Here is a 21,059-nt window from a genome sequence, read left to right as displayed (position 1 = left end):
GAGTGCAGTAATCTCTGAAGGTCGTCTTCAGGATTCGCAATGAGCACCGCATCATCTGCGTAGCAGACAACATTGAAGAGTTCCCCATTTTGTATCCTGTTCTTTTAGGTAGTAAAAGAAACATTTGTCCATAATCATGTTGAATATAAAGGGGCTAAGTGAGTCACCTTGTCTTATTCCTGTGCACATTTGCACTTCTTCAGTTAATAGATGTCCTACTTTTATACTAGTCCGACAGTGGTTATTGATCTCGTATATTAGTTTTATTAATATCTGGTTTCTTTAATATCCGGTCGAAAGCTTTAGTCATGTCGACAAAGCACATATAAGCTGGTTTATTGAACTCTATCGATTTTCCTGTTATTTGCTTCACAATGAAGATAGCATATAGTTTTGTTTATTTCCTCTAACAAAGTCTTAGTGAAGGCTTTGAGGATGCTGTTGAGAAGCGTTATTCCATGATAACTGTCCGGGATTGTTTTCTGGCCCTTTTTAAATGTAAGTATCCTTATGCTGCTTTTACATTTATTTGGTACTTTTTGTTCTATTATGATGTTTCTGAAGAGAGTTAATATTTCTTTTTGTAGGTTGTCCCCCCCGTATTTTAACACTTCATTTGTTATCTTGTCGGGTTTCGGGCTTTTTCGATTTTTAAGATGTTTCAAGATGTGTCATTGTCTTCTTCTTGGCCTTCTTCTATTAGTAGTTGTTCAATTCCCTCATTTTCTTTATATAGGTTTTCGAAATATAACTTCCACTCTTCCGCATTGATTTTATTGGTCTGCATAGTATCCTTGATTTATATTTGTTCCATCTTAGCATTCCCCATATCTTTCTCTGGCTTCCGTACATATCTCTCTCCATCTCTTTAGTGAATCTTCTTTTATCTCTTTGATTCTAGCTTTTATTCTGTTTCGTTCGGTTTCATATAGATCCCAATTTTCTGTTGCTTTAATTCTTCTTGTGTTCTGATAGTTCCTTTATTTTCGATGTAAACCATGGTGTTTTATTTGTTCTATTGACATCTACCTGTCTTTTTCCTAGAGCTTCGTTGGCTGCGTTCAGGAATTATGTTTTAGGGTTCTCCATAGTTCGTCTACAGTATATTCTCTGTTGATTGGGTTTTGTGTTGTCTTCTGTGACAGCCTACTTTTGTACAATTGTTTCACGCTTTCGCCTTCCAGAGATTTAATGTTGAATTTTTCTAAGTAATGTGGTTTAGGTTTTGATGTTGCGGGTATATTTAGTCTAATTTTTCAAAGTAGCAACTTGTGATCACTGCCCACATTTGCAGCGTTAAGTGTTCTCACATCTAGTATCATCTGTGGAGTAAACGCACTGTTAGTTATAATATAGTCTATCACCGATTGCTGTTCTCTTGTGTTTTGCCAAGTGTATTTATAACTCATATCATGGTCAAAAAAGGTGTTGTTGATTCTCATTTTGTTTACTGCGCAGAACAGTTTTGACATGTCTCCACTGTCATTAACAGTTTCTTCATTGAATCTCTGAGTTGTTCCGCCCAATGTTTCATTTCCTATTCTTTAACTGTTATTTAGTTATTAAATTATAGTTTTCTACCTCTGAAACAAGATCTCGCTAGAGGCTGGTTTCCTTACTCTCGACGTCCTGGTGGATTAATACCTTTGTAGTAAAGAAAGTATTGAAGCTGATTGTAAGAAAATACACCCAATACGGCACTGATTATTGTTGGAACACACCCTAGTGTAGTACCAGCGAGTTTCCTAGTCAGCTGGTCATAAAACTGATACCCCGATGCTTAATCAAGCGCCATACACGCACACATACTCTCGATCCGAAGGCATAAGGAAGATCCTTAAAAGGACGTTAACTGTACCTGAATCTGCCGTGTGTGTATTTTAATCTAATAAGCCCGAGTGTTACAGTTAGACGGACTTTACATAGGACTATCGTGACATCGCTTTTCAACGTAACAACCTTTTAACGAAATTAGATGGCTTGTAGCCCGGCGTCAGCGAAACGGAACACTCTGTATAGGTACCGCATCGGTTTATCTCGGACCCGTCATCATAATATAACTCATGCGAAGATTTTCCGTTTTTAATGCCTCACCTGGGTTCTTTTTTTCTGTCGTTTTTTCCGCTGTGTGCGTGTATATGTCTTCATATTATTTGGTGCCACACCGATATGACTTGGCTCTGGTGGAACCCAACGAGCGCAACATTGTTCTCGGTATATTTCAGATTTAACACGAGATATTCTCACCTCTCTGTGTGTAATAATAGCAATTGAGAACCGATTATACTTTTTTAAAAAAAAAAGGTGCCGTTAAGATCGGATGACGACAAAACCGGCCACGCAATGGTATGTCTCGACTTATTTTCACGGCTTTGAAACGCGCAAGATATTTAAATCGCAATAATTGCGATTGGTCGTTACCGATAACACTCTACAAACGGTAAATTGGAATTCGACCTATAAGGAAATGTTTTACAATAAAAAATTCTTGAGTGAAATGTCTAGTTTCAAAGCAAAACTCAACTAACCACTTGCAAATTGGCTCTTTCACTGAGAAGCTAGAGATATACTGAAAGTACGGTAAAAACTTGGTTTGTTATAATCAAATCAAATATGGAGACACTTGGAATATTTCTAAAAAAGTAGGAAGAATCCAAACTACCAATTATTTACAGGGGTAACAGTAAGACCAACTCATCATCAGGGGCTAGTACAAAATTACAAAATCATGCTGTCATTCTGTAAGTGTTTATATAGTTTTTAAGGTGAAACTTTCCAAAAACCCAAAGGAAAAGCCCAAACCTTTTCAATGTCTCTACCTAACTTATTTACTTTGTAGCTAAATTTTTTAAGAAAACACTGGTTTTGCTTGCAAATAATGAGGACGACCGAATCATCTATCTCAAGTCTCTTCATAACACGTGAAACGATTTAAAGTGATGAAAACAGTGGACAATGAAGGCCTGCCAGATCTTTGAAGATAAGTTTCTTTACTGTACAGGGTAGGCCAAATTGGACGTATTTAAATGGGAAGTGATCTTATTAATAGAGACGGGCAAAAACTATGTCGGTGTCTGAAGCTGAAATTTGATATAAAACATTCGCGTAGAATCCAGTAGTGTAAATAGTTTTTTTTCTACTGATACGAAAAAATCGAAAATTTGAGGTAAAATCACAATTGTCTTCAAAACTCCGATAAAAATCCAAAAATTTACAGATTTGGTGGAGAAACCACAATTTACCTAGGATGGGAGGAGATAGGAAACATTGCGCTCATAAAACTTGTTAATGCAATACTTCGACTAAGGCACTTTCCTGCTGACTGGAAGATGGCTGATGTTATCCTGTTTCCGAAACAACAAAAGGACCCGCTGTTCTCCCAGAATTATCGGTCCATCAGCCTCCTGCCATCATTTGGGAAAAGTGGCAGAAGTTATCATCCTCAGGATGCCAAATGAGCAAGAAGAGGACCTGCACGTCATCCCCGAGGAGCAATTTGGATTCCGGAAGACACTATCAACGGAACTCCAAGTCCTGAGGATGACCGAGTACATCACGGAAGAGTTCAACAGGAAAGAAGGGACAGGAGCCGTGGTGCTAGACGTCTCCAAGGCCTTCGACAGGGTTTGGCCAGAGGACGGCATGCTGGATGCCGGCTTTTCAGTGGGCCTAGTACCCCCTACACTGGGTAGAACCTTTCCGCAGTTATCCCGGTTCTAACTGGGCTCTCACTGCACTCCTGGCACTTTCCCCCGCTTTACCTACGCAAAAGGGGGAAAACCATCCCCCACTAACCAGACCTTAACTCCTCAAAAATTTAGTATGTAAAAACAGACGGACGAAAGCTGGTTGTTTGGACATCCTATAGTTTGCCAGGACCACCAGAGATGGACGAGCTGACGAAGATAGAAGAAATGGAGGTCAAGAAGAGCGCCAGAAGAGACCTCCGTCAGGGGACGCCAATGCAACTCAGGAAACTTCCCAAAAGTCTTGAGTCCAAACTTTTACGAGCAATTTGTTTATATGAGATCCAGGAAATCAATAGACGTTCTCGTGCCATCGCAGGCAAACAAAGGTTTAGTTGGTAAAAACCCGTCTTAAAATTCAAATCTCTCGCAATCTTGTCGGTCTAATCAGATCTTATAAAAACCTTAAAAAGCGGCATTTTCTTCCTACTTAAGAACGATAAAAATTCAAAGAGCGCGTCCGCACGGCTAGGCCATCAGACCACTGAAAGACTCTTCATTTTCACGCGAGGCGAATAATGCCTCAATAGACCGTAAACGCGATGAAAATAATTAGAAAGGTAATCGGTCTCATTAATGTCATTAACCATTTACCAAGAAATTCGCCTAAGAACGTTTAGTGCTAATTGGTGGGCAAATAAATCCGTTTGAGTAGTGCGGGTTTTGCATTCCTCGTGCAGTCCATTCGCTCAAGTGCAAGTGTTAATAGATGCATCAATATTGACCTTAAGGTTTTTCCAACTATAGGAAGTCCGCCCTTCTAACCAGCACCATAAACATTTACGCACTCATTTCGAGTGTTTGGTCAATAGCGAAAAATTTCCGGTCCGAAACGTCGATTCCTCGAAACCACACAAGACAATACAAAATCACCGATTATCTTCTCAAATCATCTAAGTGGCATTATGGTTTCTGATTAGTCATCTCATTTGATCCATTGTTTATTGGAAGATATCTGCGGCACGGGATCAGTCAAAGACTGATGATTTTTTTCTCTACTTCTAGTCGGTCTTCGACCAAAGAAGATGCGCACCTGTTGATTTAGGCGAATGAGACATTCGCCTAAACTGAAATACTCCTTAAGCCCACCACGACAAATAATGTACACTTCACAGAGAAGAACCCACGAACAACGAACCACTCAACAAAAAAACCGCAAGTAATGGTATTTTTTCTTTCACGGCGTGATTCTGTGTAGATTTCTATCGAGATTGGCATTGATTTCTTTATGTAACAAACTTAGGGCGAGCAAACAACATTGTTACGTGATGCTGCATCTTTTGGTGCCGGTGATTAGCAAAACCATAAATTTTGCTGTTTCCTGATAGATACGATGAGTTACAAGTCAATTTGTTTTGACGTATTTCAAATTTTTGTATGTTTTTTTTTTGTTGATAATGCTTGGTCATTATTTTGTCAATTGTGATATGAATGCAAACCAGTTACTACACGTAAAAGTATGAGAGCAGTAAGAGTACAGACAAATAAAGCTCTTTCAATACGTGTGCAAACACTCGACTATCTCAGGGGGTTCAAAGCACCACTTTTACGGGAGCAAGAACTAAAGTCGGAAATTTTCTGATGTTCTAATAGTCTACTGATCCAAAGTATAACAAAAGCAAAAGATAATCTAAATTTTTAAATCATTTGAAAGAGATAAAAAATAAAAATGCTAGCGGACCAGAAGGAATACCAGCGGAATTACTGAAATTTGGGACAGCAAAACTCATAAAGCATATCAGGGAACTGTTTACCAATTATATTAACGAGGAAAGAATTCCCTCTAAATGGAAAGAAGCATGGATTACCGCGATTCACAAAAAGGGAAACAAAGAAGATTGTTCTTACTATAGGTGTATATCTGTTACCAGTACAATGAGTCGTCTCTATGAGAAAGTTCTCAGAAACTTTATAGAGGAAGAGTACAGTCCTCTGGAAATTGAAGAACAAGCTGGTTTTCGAAAGTCGCCAGGAACAGAGAGACGTATCTTCTGTTTGTCAATCTTACAAAAACATTCGACACCGTACCCGTTCAAAAACTATGGCAAGTACTAGAGAGGTCCCGAATTAATGCCACGTTAATAGCTGCGATCAGACAACTACACGACCATTCTACATCTAAGATCAAATTGAAAAACAAAATCTCAGACAGGTTTCCAGTTACGAAGGGCTTAAGGCAGGGCTATTGTCTTTCTCCCACATTATTTAAAATCTATCTGAACGAAGCTTTGAGGCGATGGAGAAGATCATGTAGTGGGATGGGCATACAAATAAGTGATGACAGAACCTTATCCAACCTGCACTTTGCAGATGATCAGGTTGTTATCATACAAGACAAAGGGGACTTTGACAAGAAAGCTATTAAAAGAGTACGAAGAATGGGGGCTGTCGGTCGACCGTTCCAAAATCTATGTATTGGAGACGACAGAGATGACCTTCACCCACAAGAAAACGAAACGATAGCTGCTGTACTGAATATACATACCTGGGGACAAAAATTGATAACGGAGGTCGTAGAGAGAAAGAAGTAGAGGACCGAATTATAAAAGGGAAAAAGGTGATAGTCTGCCTGAACTCGATCATGTGGTCCAAATGTATCTCTCAACAAAAGAAGCACCTCTTATACCACTCAATATTCAAAAGTATAGTGCTGTACGGATGTGAAACCTGGCAAATAAAAACAATTTCAGAGCGCCGGCTACTATCTTTAGAAGAGAGATCAGCAGGAAGGTCGAGATTGGAAAAAATAACGAATGACAAAATTAGGGAAATTATGAAGGTAGAGACAACTATAGCAGAAGAGATCCAACGTAGACCAGTAATATGGTATGGACATGTGGAGAGGATGGAAGATACTAGAATACCTAATCCGATCCTCAAATAGAGCCGACAGAAAAGAGGAAGACCCAGGGCGACAAGGACCGGCGGAATAAAGAAAGCTATGTCAGAACGAAACCTGCAACCAGGGGACTTGGAAGACAGAAGAGGCTGGAGGACGCTAAGAAACCGGCTAATGTATAAAAAAATGATAACATACGTTATATTACACTACTAGCCTGTGAATGGGTCGGAGTAATAATAAAATAGCAGTTTTTCATTGTTGAAACATCAAATTTTACAAATAAATGACATTCTCACAAAAGTGAACACGACAAAGTGAATTTATTAGTTGTTTAAATCTTCTACCTCGCTTTTGGGGTTAGGCGCACTATCATCTTCAGGCAAAATCTCCTCCACTTTCGGAGCATCCTTTTGAGTGGTAGTGTCAGGATAGAACACTTTATACAAAGGAACGTACTTGTTGGCCCAGCCAAAATCGTCATTTTCTGGTTGTGGTGGTACCCTCACCACTGCTGACAGTTTGGTACCCTTATAATACACATCAGGCCCGAAGTGATTGACTTCGGTGGTATTATGTGTATCTAGGATGGTACCTAAAATATGATGTTTGTGCTGAGTTTTCAATCACGTTAATGGCATTACCTTGATCGTTGTAGCATCTGATCTGAACATCCAATTTTGACTTGTCGGTTTTGGACACTTCTGAGACTTTGCCGCATACCGTAGTGTTTGGTGGACAGTTAAGGGAGTAGCAAAAAGCCCTAGGGTTTACTTCTACAATATTTAGTGTTAGTAGTGATGGATCACGCTTAAAAACAAATGGTTTACCTAAGGAATCCTGGGCTAGTACCTTAGTAATCACGATCAAAATTATGAACACCAGATTTTTAATTGCAGTCATTTTGTAATTAAAATCACTTGAACCGTCTACCGTACACAGGGAAAGCGATGAAGGTAATAAGTATGAACTAAATATACTTGATTATTAGTAGTAATTTCTGTAAAATTTCTAGAAATAGTTAAGGTACTAAACGTACATGAATAATTTATGACTTGCAACTGAAATCACGTATGAGACTGCACGACCGTGAGTTATGTGTTATTGTTTTGGTTTGAGTATTTTCAATAATCGTGCTGTTTTGATAAAAAAAATGAGTAATGTTTCAAAAATAATGCTCATATGCTAGTCCGCCTCTACTTTATACCAGGGGTGCGAAAAGTGAGCATTTTTGTTCAAAAACAGTAAAAGCCAATTGATGGCAATAAGAAAAATCAACGGGAAAAAAAGCACAAAAATAAAATTGAATAATTTAATTTGTAGGTAGTAATTTGCATGTTGCACAAGCTAAAGGGTTTACATATTTTTTTTAAAAACAAAAAACACATTTTTGGACTAACCTCGTTATTTTCCAAGTAATATGGCAAAATTGCGAATACACTGTTTTTAGCTTTGACGCAACAAGTTGGAATATATCTGAACTATTTACGTGGGCATAGATATTCCGAGAAAACTGATAACCTTTCAGCTTTTTTTTCGTTACGTTAATTAGAAATTGCATTAGAGGACTCCACCAAAATAAACGGTGACTGTAATGATTCATAAAATTTTGCAAAAATTTTGAATTTGGTTTTTAATATACTATTCAGTAAATTAGTAGTGTTATATATACCTATATTACTTTGTTGCAGAAGCAAACATGTTTTTTTCCTTAAAGATAACAAATCTACAAATAAACAGGGTAATGATAAATACTAGAAAAAAACAAGTAATAGCAAGCACCTGACCTTTGGAAGTCGTGTAATGCAGTGGGGGGGCATATTACACTTTCCTGTTTTAATATAAATATTAATTTAACAAGAATTGGAACGTAACAATTAATTGTGTATTTGAATTTTTTTTGGTACGCTACTGATAAATATTCCTATGACGTCACGAAAATCTCCTGTCATTTGTTTCTCTTCAAACAAAACAGAACGTTTAGTAGCTTTTAATGTTGAAAATTAAAATGTTATACGAAAATAATAATAATATGACAAAATTCAAAGTAAAACAGGATGACGTAACTATATATAGTCATCGGCATTAATTGGGCTGTTTTTCTTTATCATCCAGACACAAATTTTTCTTTTGACAAATCGTCTGTAAAACCCACTTGGAGTAGGAAAATGACTGTTTTAAGCACACTCATGGAATCCTCATTAAATTTGCTCTTCAATAACCTGAAAAACCACACACAAATTTGGTACAGTCAGGGAGAAAAGCGGTGTCAAACTTTGAACCGACATACAAAGTTTGAAAGGACATTCAAGGGCAAAATCGTTTTTAAAACCCACTTGGAGTGAGAAAATGATTATTTTAAGCACACTTGTGGAATCTCCATTAAATTTTCTCTTCAATAACCTGATAAAACATTACAAAATTTGGTACAGTCAGGGAGAGAAGCGGTGTCAAAGTTTGAACCGACAGACACAGTTTGACAGGACAGTCAAAAACAAAATCGCCTGTAAAACCCACTTGGAGTAAGAAAATGACTGTTCTAAGCACACTTATGGAATTTTCATTAAATTTTCTATCGAATGCCCGAAAAAACACTTCAAAACTTGGTACAGTCAGGGGAAAAAGCGGTGTCAAAGTTAGAACTGACAGTAACAGAGTTTGAGTTTGAACAGTCAAAGGCAAAATCGCCTGTAAAACACACTTGGAGTGAGAAAATGACTATTTTAAGTACACTTATGGAATCTTCATTAAATTTTCTATCGAATGTCCGAAAAAACACTTCAAAACTTGGTACAGTCAGGGAAAAAAGCGGTATCAAAGGTAGAACTGACAGAAACAGAGTTTAAAAAGACAGTCAAAGACAGAATCGCCTGTAAAACACACCTGGAGTGAGAAAATGACGGTTTTAAGCACATTTTTAGAATCTTCATTAAATTTCCTCTTCAATAACCTGAAAAAACACTTCAAAACTTGGTACAGTCAGGGAAAAAAGCGGTATCAAAGGTAGAACTGAGAGAAACAGAGTTTAAAAAGACAGTCAAAGACAGAATCGCCTGTAAAACACACCTGGAGTGAGAAAATGACGGTTTTAAGCACATTTTTAAAATCTTCATTAAATTTCCTCTTCAATAACCTGAAAAAACACTTCAAAACTTGGTACAGTCAGGGAAAAAAGCGGTATCAAAGGTAGAACTGAGAGAAACAGAGTTTAAAAAGACAGTCAAAGACAGAATCGCCTGTAAAACACACCTGGAGTGAGAAAATGACGGTTTTAAGCACATTTTTAGAATCTTCATTAAATTTCCTCTTCAATAACCTGAAAAAACACTTCAAAACTTGGTACAGTCAGGGAAAAAAGCGGTATCAAAGGTAGAACTGAGAGAAACAGAGTTTAAAAAGACAGTCAAAGACAGAATCGCCTGTAAAACACACCTGGAGTGAGAAAATGACGGTTTTAAGCACATTTTTAGAATCTTCATTAAATTTCCTCTTCAATAACCTGAAAAAACACTTCAAAACTTGGTACAGTCAGGGAAAAAAGCGGTATCAAAAGTAGAACTGACAGAAACAGAGTTTAAAAAGACAGTCAAATACAGAATCGCCTGTAAAACACACCTGGAGTGAGAAAATGACGGTTTTAAGCACATTTTTAGAATCTTCATAAAAATTTCCTCTTCAATAACCTGAAAAAACACTTCAAAACTTGGTACAGTCAGGGAAAAAAGCGGTATCAAAGGTAGAACTGACAGAAACAGAGTTTAAAAAGACAGTCAAATACAGAATCGCCTGTAAAACACACCTGGAGTGAGAAAATGACGGTTTTAAGCACATTTTTAGAATCTTCATTTAAATTTCCTCTTCAATAACCTGAAAAAACACTACAAAATTTGGTACAGTCAGGGAAAAAAGCGGTGTCAAAATTGGAACTGACAGAGATAAAGTTTAAAAGGACAGTCAAGGGCAAAATCGTTTGCAAAACACACTTGGAGTGAAAAAAATACTGTTTTAAGCAATTTTTTTAAAAATCCTCAAAAATGGAACATTGTGCTATTTTATGGGTGTGGTAGGCATCTCGGGATATTTATGCCGGTTTTTCAATTTTTGATTTACACCTCCATTATTCCTCGTACTGTTTTACAAAATTCCATGTATCTCGGGGATACCACAAGTAATTTTAACAAGATGAATGGTTATTAAATATGTAGGGAAAGCTAATAATAGCTACCATACGAGACGGAAAATGTTCCATTGTTGTAGGAATAATACAAATTCTCATCGAGTAGCATATTATCTAGTATTAATACATAATTTAACTCAGGAGAATCGAGCAGAGAAGTAGTTTTATGACAAGACAACTTACCAAATGTCATCCTTCGAAATTTAACAAATTTATAAAATGTTAACTGTACAGGGTGAAAGTATCAATAAGAAATAGAAAAATGGGACAAAGTTCAGGGTTAACTTTTAGCCTTTAAGTGTCTTACTCTGAAAAAATCCGTAAATAATTTTTTTTAAGATCCAAAAAAATCGTGAATAGACTATACATATTAAAACTACGACATATCTCATAACAGAAGAAAGGTTCAGAAATAGTTACAATCGAATAAATCACTTCGAAAAGGATTTGTTTGAAATTTCAGCTGTGATTATGAATTTTCTTATTGGCTTTTAAGTCCTCTGTGTCAAAAAAAAAAAGTAGAACGGCAAAACAATTTTAATTATTTTTTTTATTTAATAAATAGGTATAGTGAAACTTTTGAATGTAATAAAAGTACAAATTCTTAAGCTAAAAATTTTGAAAATTCTGATTTTGGTTCCAAACTAACCCATATTGGTTTCTCCTCTCGATAGTTTAATCAATTCGATGGTTCACACCATCTGAGCACGCCGTAAACAACCCAAGAAAGGTTTCTTCACGTCTTCCCATGGGTGTCTGCTCACGACGATCAGATTTTCATAAACAGATACAAATTCGCCGCATTATAAATATACAGATTACGTGATGCATCCTTTCGTGCCTTAACGGCACTAAGGGAATGTTTATTAAGCGTTAACTAACTCGACACTAACAGGCGAGGTTCTTGTAAATTTATGAAACCCTTAAGGTTGCCCTTATAGCAATCATTTCGAATAGGAACCCAAATAAGCATTGCAAATCGAACAGTAATGGTTTCTAGTGTTGCAGTCATTTTTCATGTACGGAATCCAGAAACAGCAGACACATCTAAGCAGGAAAAGTTTAAACTAATTATTGGTTTTAACTAAGATTTTTGACTTACCCTAGAAGACATAAAATGAGTGCAAATAGGTTGGTTTTTAAATTTGGAGAGTTGTGGATGGTGGTTATGGTGTACTGATGGCACTTTGGGCATGTCAGGGACATTGCATAGCGGCCAAAGTCTGGTGAAACAAAACCGTTCTTAAAACCCTCAACTCTGTTAAAAAACCTTACCAGATTTAGCGTCAACATTTTTCTGGATGTCAAGAAGATTCTGTGACATTGTTTACCGGAAAAATGGCATTGTGAACCCAATAACCTACTTCAAGTTAAACTGATAAGACCAGATAAGTTATCTTAAAACACTGACTTTACAGGTTTGTTTACTCTGCAATTTTAAAATAAACGTTCTCGATGTATGGTGCACCTTACACTGTAATAATAATTGTAAAGTAATTTTCCTTAAGTAAAATGTAGTGTCAACATTTTACGGAATAATTAAACTAACGTTTTTGTTGTTTTTTGGGAGATTTTAAATTTTTTTTTTATACCGGGCGGTACAATTTTAAATGTCAATAATTCACCGATTAAAAAATAAGTTGACATACGTTGTCATTTTCCTGAAAAAGGAAAATACAGTCCTTCAAATATCAGTTTAAAAAATTGTTTTTTTGTCATAACTGTCACTACTGTCAGACAGTTGGAGCAATTTTGAAATTAATACTCATTATGTAATGTTAATGACGTTTGTCAAAATTGTCCAGCAGCGTAGATACAGGAAGATGGTTTTCATTTTTCCGCCTTGTTTCTACGTCACTGGATATTTTTCAAAAATTACAGTTTCTTTTAATTTTATTTTTCACATTAAGAAATTGAGAAAGTATCTCGTAAAATTCTGATTTGAAACTTCGTTTACGAGATAATTGACTTGTTACGTTCAAAAACCCAAAACCAACCCAACTTAAACATTATGTCTTGAAAACTGTGAAAATTAACTTAAAAAGCTTAAAAAATGTCTTTGTACGCAGTTTTCATAGTTTCTGGACAAACTCAAAGACTTAGTCTTGAAAATTGACTTGAGAGGCTTTAAAACTTTCTACATCTACTTCTAGCATGATAATAAATCATTACATAGCTTATTTTGAGGTACGTAATGACCAATTTTATCACACTAGTGCGATAATAATTGATTTTGACTAACTTTTCAAGTTTTTAGTTTCTTAGAAGAAAAAACATTTTTACATTCTTCATAGACTTAAAAATATTATTTCCAGCTTTTTCACTATTAAATTGACTTCTAGACACTTCAGTGTTAAAAATTCGAAAATTTCATAAAAATCTAGACTGTTTTTAGTGCTTTAAGACAGAAAAATCGATTAATAATAAGTCTTCTTTATCTTTAGTAATGAAAGTAAAAATTTGGCACTAAAGGCTGCAATATTAACCTTTAAAATGAATTAGTCCGAAAATTTTAATTGGACTGTTTCCAGAATCCAAAATCCAGATGTTCAAACCATGCGTCACACGTCAAATCACGTCAAACGTCAAAACTGTCAAACCATGCTCAAAAGTTGCAAAAATCAGGATTTAAAAACGTTTTCTTGCAGTATTTGATATAAAACGTGTTTCTGAGAATTATGACAGTTATTTTGACAATTATCACATGACGTCTAGCTGAATAGTGTTCTACAATTACGTGACAACTGTCACTAACGTCAAAACTGTCAAACCATGCTCAAAAATTGCAAAAATCTGATTTAAAAACGTTTTCTTGCAGTATTTGTTATAAAACGTGTTTCTGAGATTTATGACTGTTATTTTGCCAATTGTCACGTGACCGTCTAACTGAATAGTGTTCTACAATCACGTGACAACTGTCACTTACGTCAAAATTGTCAAACCATGCTCAAAAATTGCAAAAATCAGGATTTAAAAACGTTCTCTTGCAGTATTTGATCTAAAACGTGTTTCTGAAAATTATGACAGTTTTTTTGACAATTATCACGTGACGTCTAGCTAAATAGTGCTCTACAATCACGTGACAACTGTAACGTCAAAACTGTGAAACCATGCTCTAAAGTTGCAAAAATCAGGATTTAGAAACGTTTTCTTACAGTATTTGATATAAAACATGTTTCTGAGAATTATGAGAGTTATTTTGACAATTATCACGTGACCGTATAGCTAAATAGTGTTCTATAATCACGTGACAACTGTCACTAACGTCAAAACTGTCAAACCATGCTCTAAAGTTGCAAAAATCAAGGTTTAAAAACGTTTTCTTACAAGTATTCGATATAAAGAGAGTTTTTTGGGATTTATGATTTTTGACAATGGTCACGTGACTGTCCAGCTAAATTATCTTTTAAAACCACGTGATATCTGTCACTAATTCCAAAACTTAAAAAACAATTATTAATGAAAAAATGAAAAATCTGTATTTTTAAACTACGGTTTTTATAGCATTAAAATTTTTGACAACTGTTAAAAGACTGTTAAGAGAGTATAATAATGTAAAATGAATGAATTTGTTTTGATCTACCGGTTTTTGAGTGATTATTCTACCCCCATTAAATATTTAGACTTGACAACACTGCTACCTATAGTCTTAAATATTGAACGTTTGTAAAAATTAGTCTAAAAATCCTGTTTTTCACTATTTTCAGGGTAAAAAATTCACTTGTAAACCTTCCAGATGACCAGATTTGAATCTTTTTGAATCATTTGAAACTAAAAGATACAGTAACGGAGTGGTAGATAGTCGTAATTGCTCCAGTTTTGCTGTTCCCCTTTTTAGTGATTTTATTTCAGGACACAGGCTGTTCAACCGTCAAAATGTGTCAAACAAACCATAAAAAACTATTCAAATTTGTACAGGGTGTACAAATGTTTGTGACCAAAGTGTCTTTTAATACCTAATTGTAGTGTACAAACCTTTGGTCCCTAGGTTTATAATTTTACCATCAGTTTATTTTATGATGTTACTACCGTCTATTCACGTTGAAGATGCAGAAGGTATCAAAACATTTCACTTGCTTAGCTACAAGATTAATACAGGCTTTGACTTTAGGTTGGGTTATACGTTGCAGAAATAAGTGAGACAGACTAATTCTAATGTCAAAATTCTTATTTCATTTTAAAAAAACAAACATCACAATATTATTGTCGGAGCAAAGCAAAACCGGGAAGATTTGCTAAATTTGCAAGACTAAGAAATCGAAGTTGACATATTGCTTGCAAACATAATAAGTCTCCGATCCACACTAGAAGCTTAGGAAACTTACAGATTTTAACAGCTAAACGGGTTTTGGTAGTAAAAGTGTACTGTAATCTGGTCTTTGTCCTTTAGATCTTGCTTCAAGAACGCAGAAAGGACCTTGATAGGAACCAAAGGTCTGGTCTCAAGAAATTACATGAAGCTAGCAGGATTATCAATTGAACCGATACAAAAGTAGAGTCATCTAATGAAGCAAGTTTTCTCGACAAGGTACCAGCTTCATTTATATAGGCAACAATGTAAAAACGACACAAGTTAGCTAAATAGTTGCCGATAAGTCATCTCGAGGCAGCGATTCGGCCGGTCGTGCATCAAATCGGATGTTCCGAGAAAACAACCCGAGAGTCCGTAAACCTGCAGGTTTACTATTTAACCGAGGGTGGTCCGTGCAAGACAGATAAACGGCACGGATACCATACTTATTGTTTTTTAACTTGGTCAGATAAATCTCGGTGCTCAATCGACGAAACGTAGAATTATTGCCCGATATTAAGTGGTTATCATCGGATCGAGGAAAATTTGCATCTGGTCGAAGGGGAGATATGCAAAAAAAAGCCGCGCCACAGTTCGTCAGTCAATAATCCGTGGGATCGATCAGATCTGATCTACGTTGAGTTTGGTCCTCATTAAATCAAACCGAGGATCCCATTGAACGTCACTCGGAGGACGCCGAAGAAGGAAAAATTTGCCTATCTGGTTGGTCGGCGAGAATCGACGACGTTTACAGTTGTAATTGGACGCTAATGAAGCCTCGTAAATTGCTGCCTCCAGCTCACCACAATCAGTTAACCAGACGTATTATTAACCAATGCAGGAGCAGACAGGAAGTCTATTCGGTTTCCTCAAAAATTACCCATCCACCCTCAGCCTGATCACTCTCCTGACCAGATTGTCAAGAAAATTAACGTCATACCATTAAACCAACACGGCAACGATGATAGGTGAAAGGTTGTATGTGTTTGTTTGAATAAGTGAATACAAGATTAAGCTAAAAATTGTTGAAACATTATGCAATAACTTACTGCATGGGCGTATCCCGGTACACTTTCATAACTCTATTTAGCATACTTCATTGTGTCCACCTTAAGCGAAGCCATTAGATAACGCCGATCTCTTTGAGAAAGATTCCCGTCTCAAAGTTAATGTTTTGTAAAGTGTGGTGGGCGTCAGCGTGCTGTACCTTCGACTTTCGCCGACTAAATATATATCATTCGATATAATATTTTGTCTACGTAATCGCCATCAATTGTTTTAGCTACCTGAACGAGCTGAATAATTCATCAAATTACTATTAAGCACAAGGATATTGAATTTACTCCCTATTGTTTGATCGTACATGAATTATTTATTACCATAATTAGTTGAAACATGTTACAACTGTCACAGAATATCCAAAAAAACATGGTTAGTGTTGCTACCAAGTAAAATTATTCTACAATGGAGACCGTGGAGTAATAAACGTTAAAAGGGAACCACAAATGCGATGGTCGGATGACTTATGGACACAAACCCTTCAAACATAGAGAGGCATGGAGGAAAGAAGAGAAGGCCTAATCCAAAAATGGATGTTTAGGCCTGATTAAATAGATAGATCATACTATCTCGAGAGTGAAATTCAAGCATGGCAATGTTAAGAATAAACAAATAGTATAGACATTATGGAGCCTAACTGAACTGAATTTGCAAAACGGGGTAGAACTTGATTTGTGTTAAACAACCAATCATTTACAGGAAGGAACCGAAGAGATCTCTTATCCAGATTTTGTCTGGAACCCACGTGTTGATAAAAACATCATCAACCCACTGATACCTTGAAAGTCTTTAAAAATATTATCATTTAAGTGAGTTCTTGTTTTTGACTAAGGGGTCAGGGACTTGTATACGTAGCTTTAACACGTCTTTGATAACGTCTGGACAACTTTTGGTTGCCAGGACTATTGTTAAGGCTATCTAAGGGTTTTTATTTAGTCTTTTGCCTTGCTTTTCTCTGTTATTAGTTCCGGGTTGTTATTACAACCGTATCCTGGACTAAAATGTTTGCTTATACTCACAGTCGTAGCCAGAAAACACAACAATTAAAATGTAGAGTGTTATAAAGAATCATCCAATAATATTGGTCTAGGGACTGGTTGGGTGGAGTTTCTAGCACAAGAACGCAAGGCGCATTTTGGACTCTAAAACCGTTTGAATTATTAAGAACCAAAAGTATATTGAGAAGTTTTTGAAAATGGCTTTGAATCAGCTTTTTTAGCCTGAAAGTTAAGTTTACCCAATTATCATCTAGAAACTTATTATTAGGTCCAATTTAGAAAAATCGAAAATGCTAACATTTCTGTCTCATTTGTAAAACCTAAATACATTGAAGTTTGCAATAAATTAGATGGAAAAGTCCTTATTAAAGTTACAATTGTCTAACGTTCTTCTTCTTCAGTCTTCTCCCATCCGTTTTTAGACATAAGCCTCTCCGAGTCTTCCATTTCTGCCGATCTTGTGCTATCCAGAACCAGCTTCGACATACTTCTTCCTTGATATCAGCTATCCAGCGCTTTTGTGGCTTACCTCTACTTTTCGTTGATACTCTGGGTCGCCAAAGTACAACCCTGATAATCTGAAATTGTTCTCTGCTCTGGCGTGCAACATACTCTACCCAGCTCTAGTTTAACTCGGCTACTCGTAATATTACGTCTGAAGCACACGTCCTTCTTCTAACTATCTCTAAGGTAAAACCTCAACATAGCACGTTCCATAGCTCTCTGAGCCACCCTCAAGCAATCAGCACTCTGTCTCATACGTTGATATGATGAGCATTGACGAAGTTCATTGTTTTAGTCTTGCTTATGTACATTGTCAGCCCCATACTTTTAGAAGCTTCATCCTATTAATGCAAATTTCTTTTAGTTTGCATAAATTTCCGGCAATGATGACAATGTCATCTGCAACGCGTAGATTATTTAGAAACGATCTATCAATCTTTATTCCTTTTTGTTCCCACTGAAGTTTTCTGAAGACGTCTTCCAGAGCCAAAGTGAATAGCTTTGGCGATACTGTATTCCCTTGGCGCATTCCTCGATTTAATTTGCTTTTGTATGTTTTCGTATCTTCGTTAATTTTTACTTTACAAATAGACTCAGAATAAAGCAAAGAATGTTCGAAGTAAGTCTTGAAGACCATATTGAGAACGTATAGATTAGGAGAAGAACACGAGTTGAGGATGTCATAGCAAGAATAGCTCGGATGAAGTGGAGCTGGGTTAGACATGTCGAGTCCAGGTGGACAAAGCGCATAGTACAATGGAGATACATAAAAGAAGTGCTGGTAAACCGCAGAAACGTTGGCTGGATGATATCAGAAAGAAGGTTGGTAGAGACTGGCATCAGATGGCACACAACAAGGAAGCATAGAAGACGGACCACGAAAAAGGCTGTTGACAACAAAATGATGATACGGATGATACTTACGGGCTGCTACAGGAAACCTTAAAAGGCAAAATTAACAGCAAGAGAGCATCTGGCTGAAGGAGAATATTTTGGTTGACAAGTCTTAGAACGTGGTTTGACAAATCATTAGTAGAACGTAGAAAGTAAGAATAGACATTATGATATCCAGCATCCAGAACGGATAGGTTATACACTTGGAGAAGATGTTGATAAATGCTAAATTAATGCCTATAATAGGTTGATAAGATAATTCTTCATGATCAGTCAGAGTTTCTAAAACCGTTTGGTAAAATCTTTAAAACCTTCGATGGTTCATGAAAATGTTACGATTTCAGCACGAAGATGATGGTGATTAAAAGTATCTAGAAAACTGTATGACAAACAGGTAAGAAGAGAGGATAAAATCAATGGGTTCAACAAAGAAGAACTTGTTAGTCAAAGCGAATGTGACGTAATTTGACGGTTGCTCGTAACACATTTTTTCTGATGTTCTGATGAAGTTGTCATGTGACTATCAAACTACATCGAATCCGCTCCCGCAAACTGACTAACTTTTAAGCATTTTTCTTTACCTTCGTTAGACTCATCAATTAGCATTGCTTTTCTTTCTTTCGGTTCTAAAAGGTTTGCCAATTTTATTAGTTAAACACTACCACATGCATTTAAAGTCTATAGGCTGAAAGTGTTCCTTCATATGATTTTTTTATAATGATTTTTCAGCTAACTATTGTATTTCTATCTTGCTCCAGACAATGTCACTAAGGTTAGACAGTGTACTTGCATACTTATGTATCATATTATTTAAATTTTGTGTAAAACCCGGACTTGGAATGCTTCTACAATAATACGCCATTGTTAGTAATATTTCACAATGTTAAGACGGCAAAAATAGAAACATCCTAAAAACTCAAGAAATATGACATTTTTATCTTCATTGATGCTTCAGTATACGTTTGCTAATAGACCACATTGAATAGGTCCACAAGAGACTTGGCTGTACCTAATCCGACTTAACTAAACATCTTTAAAGCGGACATAAAGGTCACTTCCCAGGTCTTATTCAAATAATTTCTGTATCAAAGTACACGTGTTAAACAAAGACCAGTACAGATTAGTTTTACAACGGCCGTAAACGGCTTTAGAGTCGTAAAGTTGCGTATAATCCTCGCCATTCGCTGGGAATCACGTCCCTCGTTCGAAAAGAAAAATACATCCCAAGGAATCTGTTATTGCTCCCTGGTTGGTAGGCTAACGTTGTCGGATGTGTTGAATGACCACCATCGCCGACCAGTTTGATCCCATGGGAGTTACTAAGGCAAAACTAGGAAAACGTTCATATTTGGCAACAGCGTTGCAAAGCGTCTCAGCATGGAGAAGCTATTTTGAAAAGCTTTTAAATTAGCGCTTATTTGTGCTTAAAATTTAAGCGCCGCCATAAAATCATGATTGGGTTCCTAACGTTTATTGGTACCAATCTAGTTGCATTTCGAGCGATCGTTTCCTGCGACTTAACCGGCTGGTTCTTGTGTGACTGTTTGCATTTGTTCTCGGTTCGTGTATGATTCCTTTGCAATGTTGACCATCTATGTTAAGTGTACAAATGGCGAGATTTCCGGTTCAAAATTGTTGAAATATTACACGTTGGGTGTGTTTATACTGTTTGAAATATGCATAACTCTGAAACTGGTCGTTTCTCTTTCGGTTAGATTGCTGCATGTTGGAATTTCAGTCATTTATTCAAATATCAATACAACATCTAATCAGGCTATATTAAACAAGAAAAATGCATGAAGAGAAATGGTGAGGTCAGGTGAGGTTTTGTTTATCAATCCCAATCCTCTGATTATGGATCATCAGAGACTAAGACAGGCTATAGGGCCAGCGAATTGATTTGAATTGGAACGAAGTGACCACTATACAAAATCAATGGCAACGGCTTGATGGTACCAAAGAACAAAACCTTCATTCCAGTATAGTCAACTGGATGCCAGAAATAATAGTTGTGCAACATCTGGTGATATCTCTACTCAACTCTATAAGTTAGAAAGTACAAATGGCGTTCCGATATGAAACGACGTAATAATGGTGGATGAAAAACCTGCGTTAGAAGAAGATATTCCTAGATTTGGAAACGCCATTTGTACTTTCTAACTCATAGAGTTGAGTACAGTTGTCACCAGATGTTGCACAACAACTAATAAAAAAAAAGAAAGTTATTGTGACACTCATCAACTGTCCTTCATTCGTTTTATAGTTGAATAATCTGATAAATAACGATGTAATCAAATAAAAATTGATGAAGAGTGTATAAATTAAACTAAGCATGCACTTTCAAGTACTGCCTCCAAGTAGAAATACTGAAAATTCCTTATAGAAACTGCGGTCAAAGTCAAGTCTCAAAAATTCAATTCATATGCATAAGTGGTACCCGTAAATAGGGTTCCACGTGCCTCGTGCTTTAAAAGATGCTGATAAGATCCGAGTCAAGCACTTACGAACAATTTCGTTTATGCAGATTGTATATAAAAGTAGCAGTCATTAT

At 36.3% G+C, this 21,059-nt stretch overlaps 2 protein-coding genes across 2 annotated transcripts; both read right to left on the bottom strand.

The window, feature by feature from the left end:
- Positions 1 to 6,836: 6,836 nt before the first annotated feature.
- On the bottom strand, positions 6,837 to 7,698 carry LOC145726378 (uncharacterized). Its single transcript, XM_081975414.1, has 3 exons — positions 7,416 to 7,698; positions 7,230 to 7,361; positions 6,837 to 7,180 (listed from the first exon to the last, which is right to left on the bottom strand). The coding sequence occupies exons 1-3, from the start codon at positions 7,486 to 7,488 to the stop codon at positions 6,912 to 6,914; spliced, it is 474 nt and encodes a 157-aa protein (XP_081831540.1). The 5' UTR covers positions 7,489 to 7,698; the 3' UTR covers positions 6,837 to 6,911.
- Positions 7,699 to 11,284: 3,586 nt separating this feature from the next.
- LOC145726380 (lipopolysaccharide-induced tumor necrosis factor-alpha factor homolog) lies at positions 11,285 to 12,233 on the bottom strand. The gene is made up of 3 exons (XM_081975415.1): positions 12,038 to 12,233; positions 11,865 to 11,985; positions 11,285 to 11,809 (listed from the first exon to the last, which is right to left on the bottom strand). The coding sequence occupies exons 1-3, from the start codon at positions 12,084 to 12,086 to the stop codon at positions 11,707 to 11,709; spliced, it is 273 nt and encodes a 90-aa protein (XP_081831541.1). The 5' UTR covers positions 12,087 to 12,233; the 3' UTR covers positions 11,285 to 11,706.
- Positions 12,234 to 21,059: the final 8,826 nt, after the last annotated feature.

The sequence above is a fragment of the Ips typographus genome, linkage group LG3 (genome assembly GCF_016097725.1).
Source record: "Ips typographus isolate SLU linkage group LG3, UJ_Ityp_2.0, whole genome shotgun sequence".
NCBI lineage: Eukaryota > Metazoa > Arthropoda > Insecta > Coleoptera > Curculionidae > Ips > Ips typographus.
The sequence above is the reverse complement of the archived record's forward strand: the minus strand, read 5'-3'. Positions and strand labels throughout refer to the sequence as shown.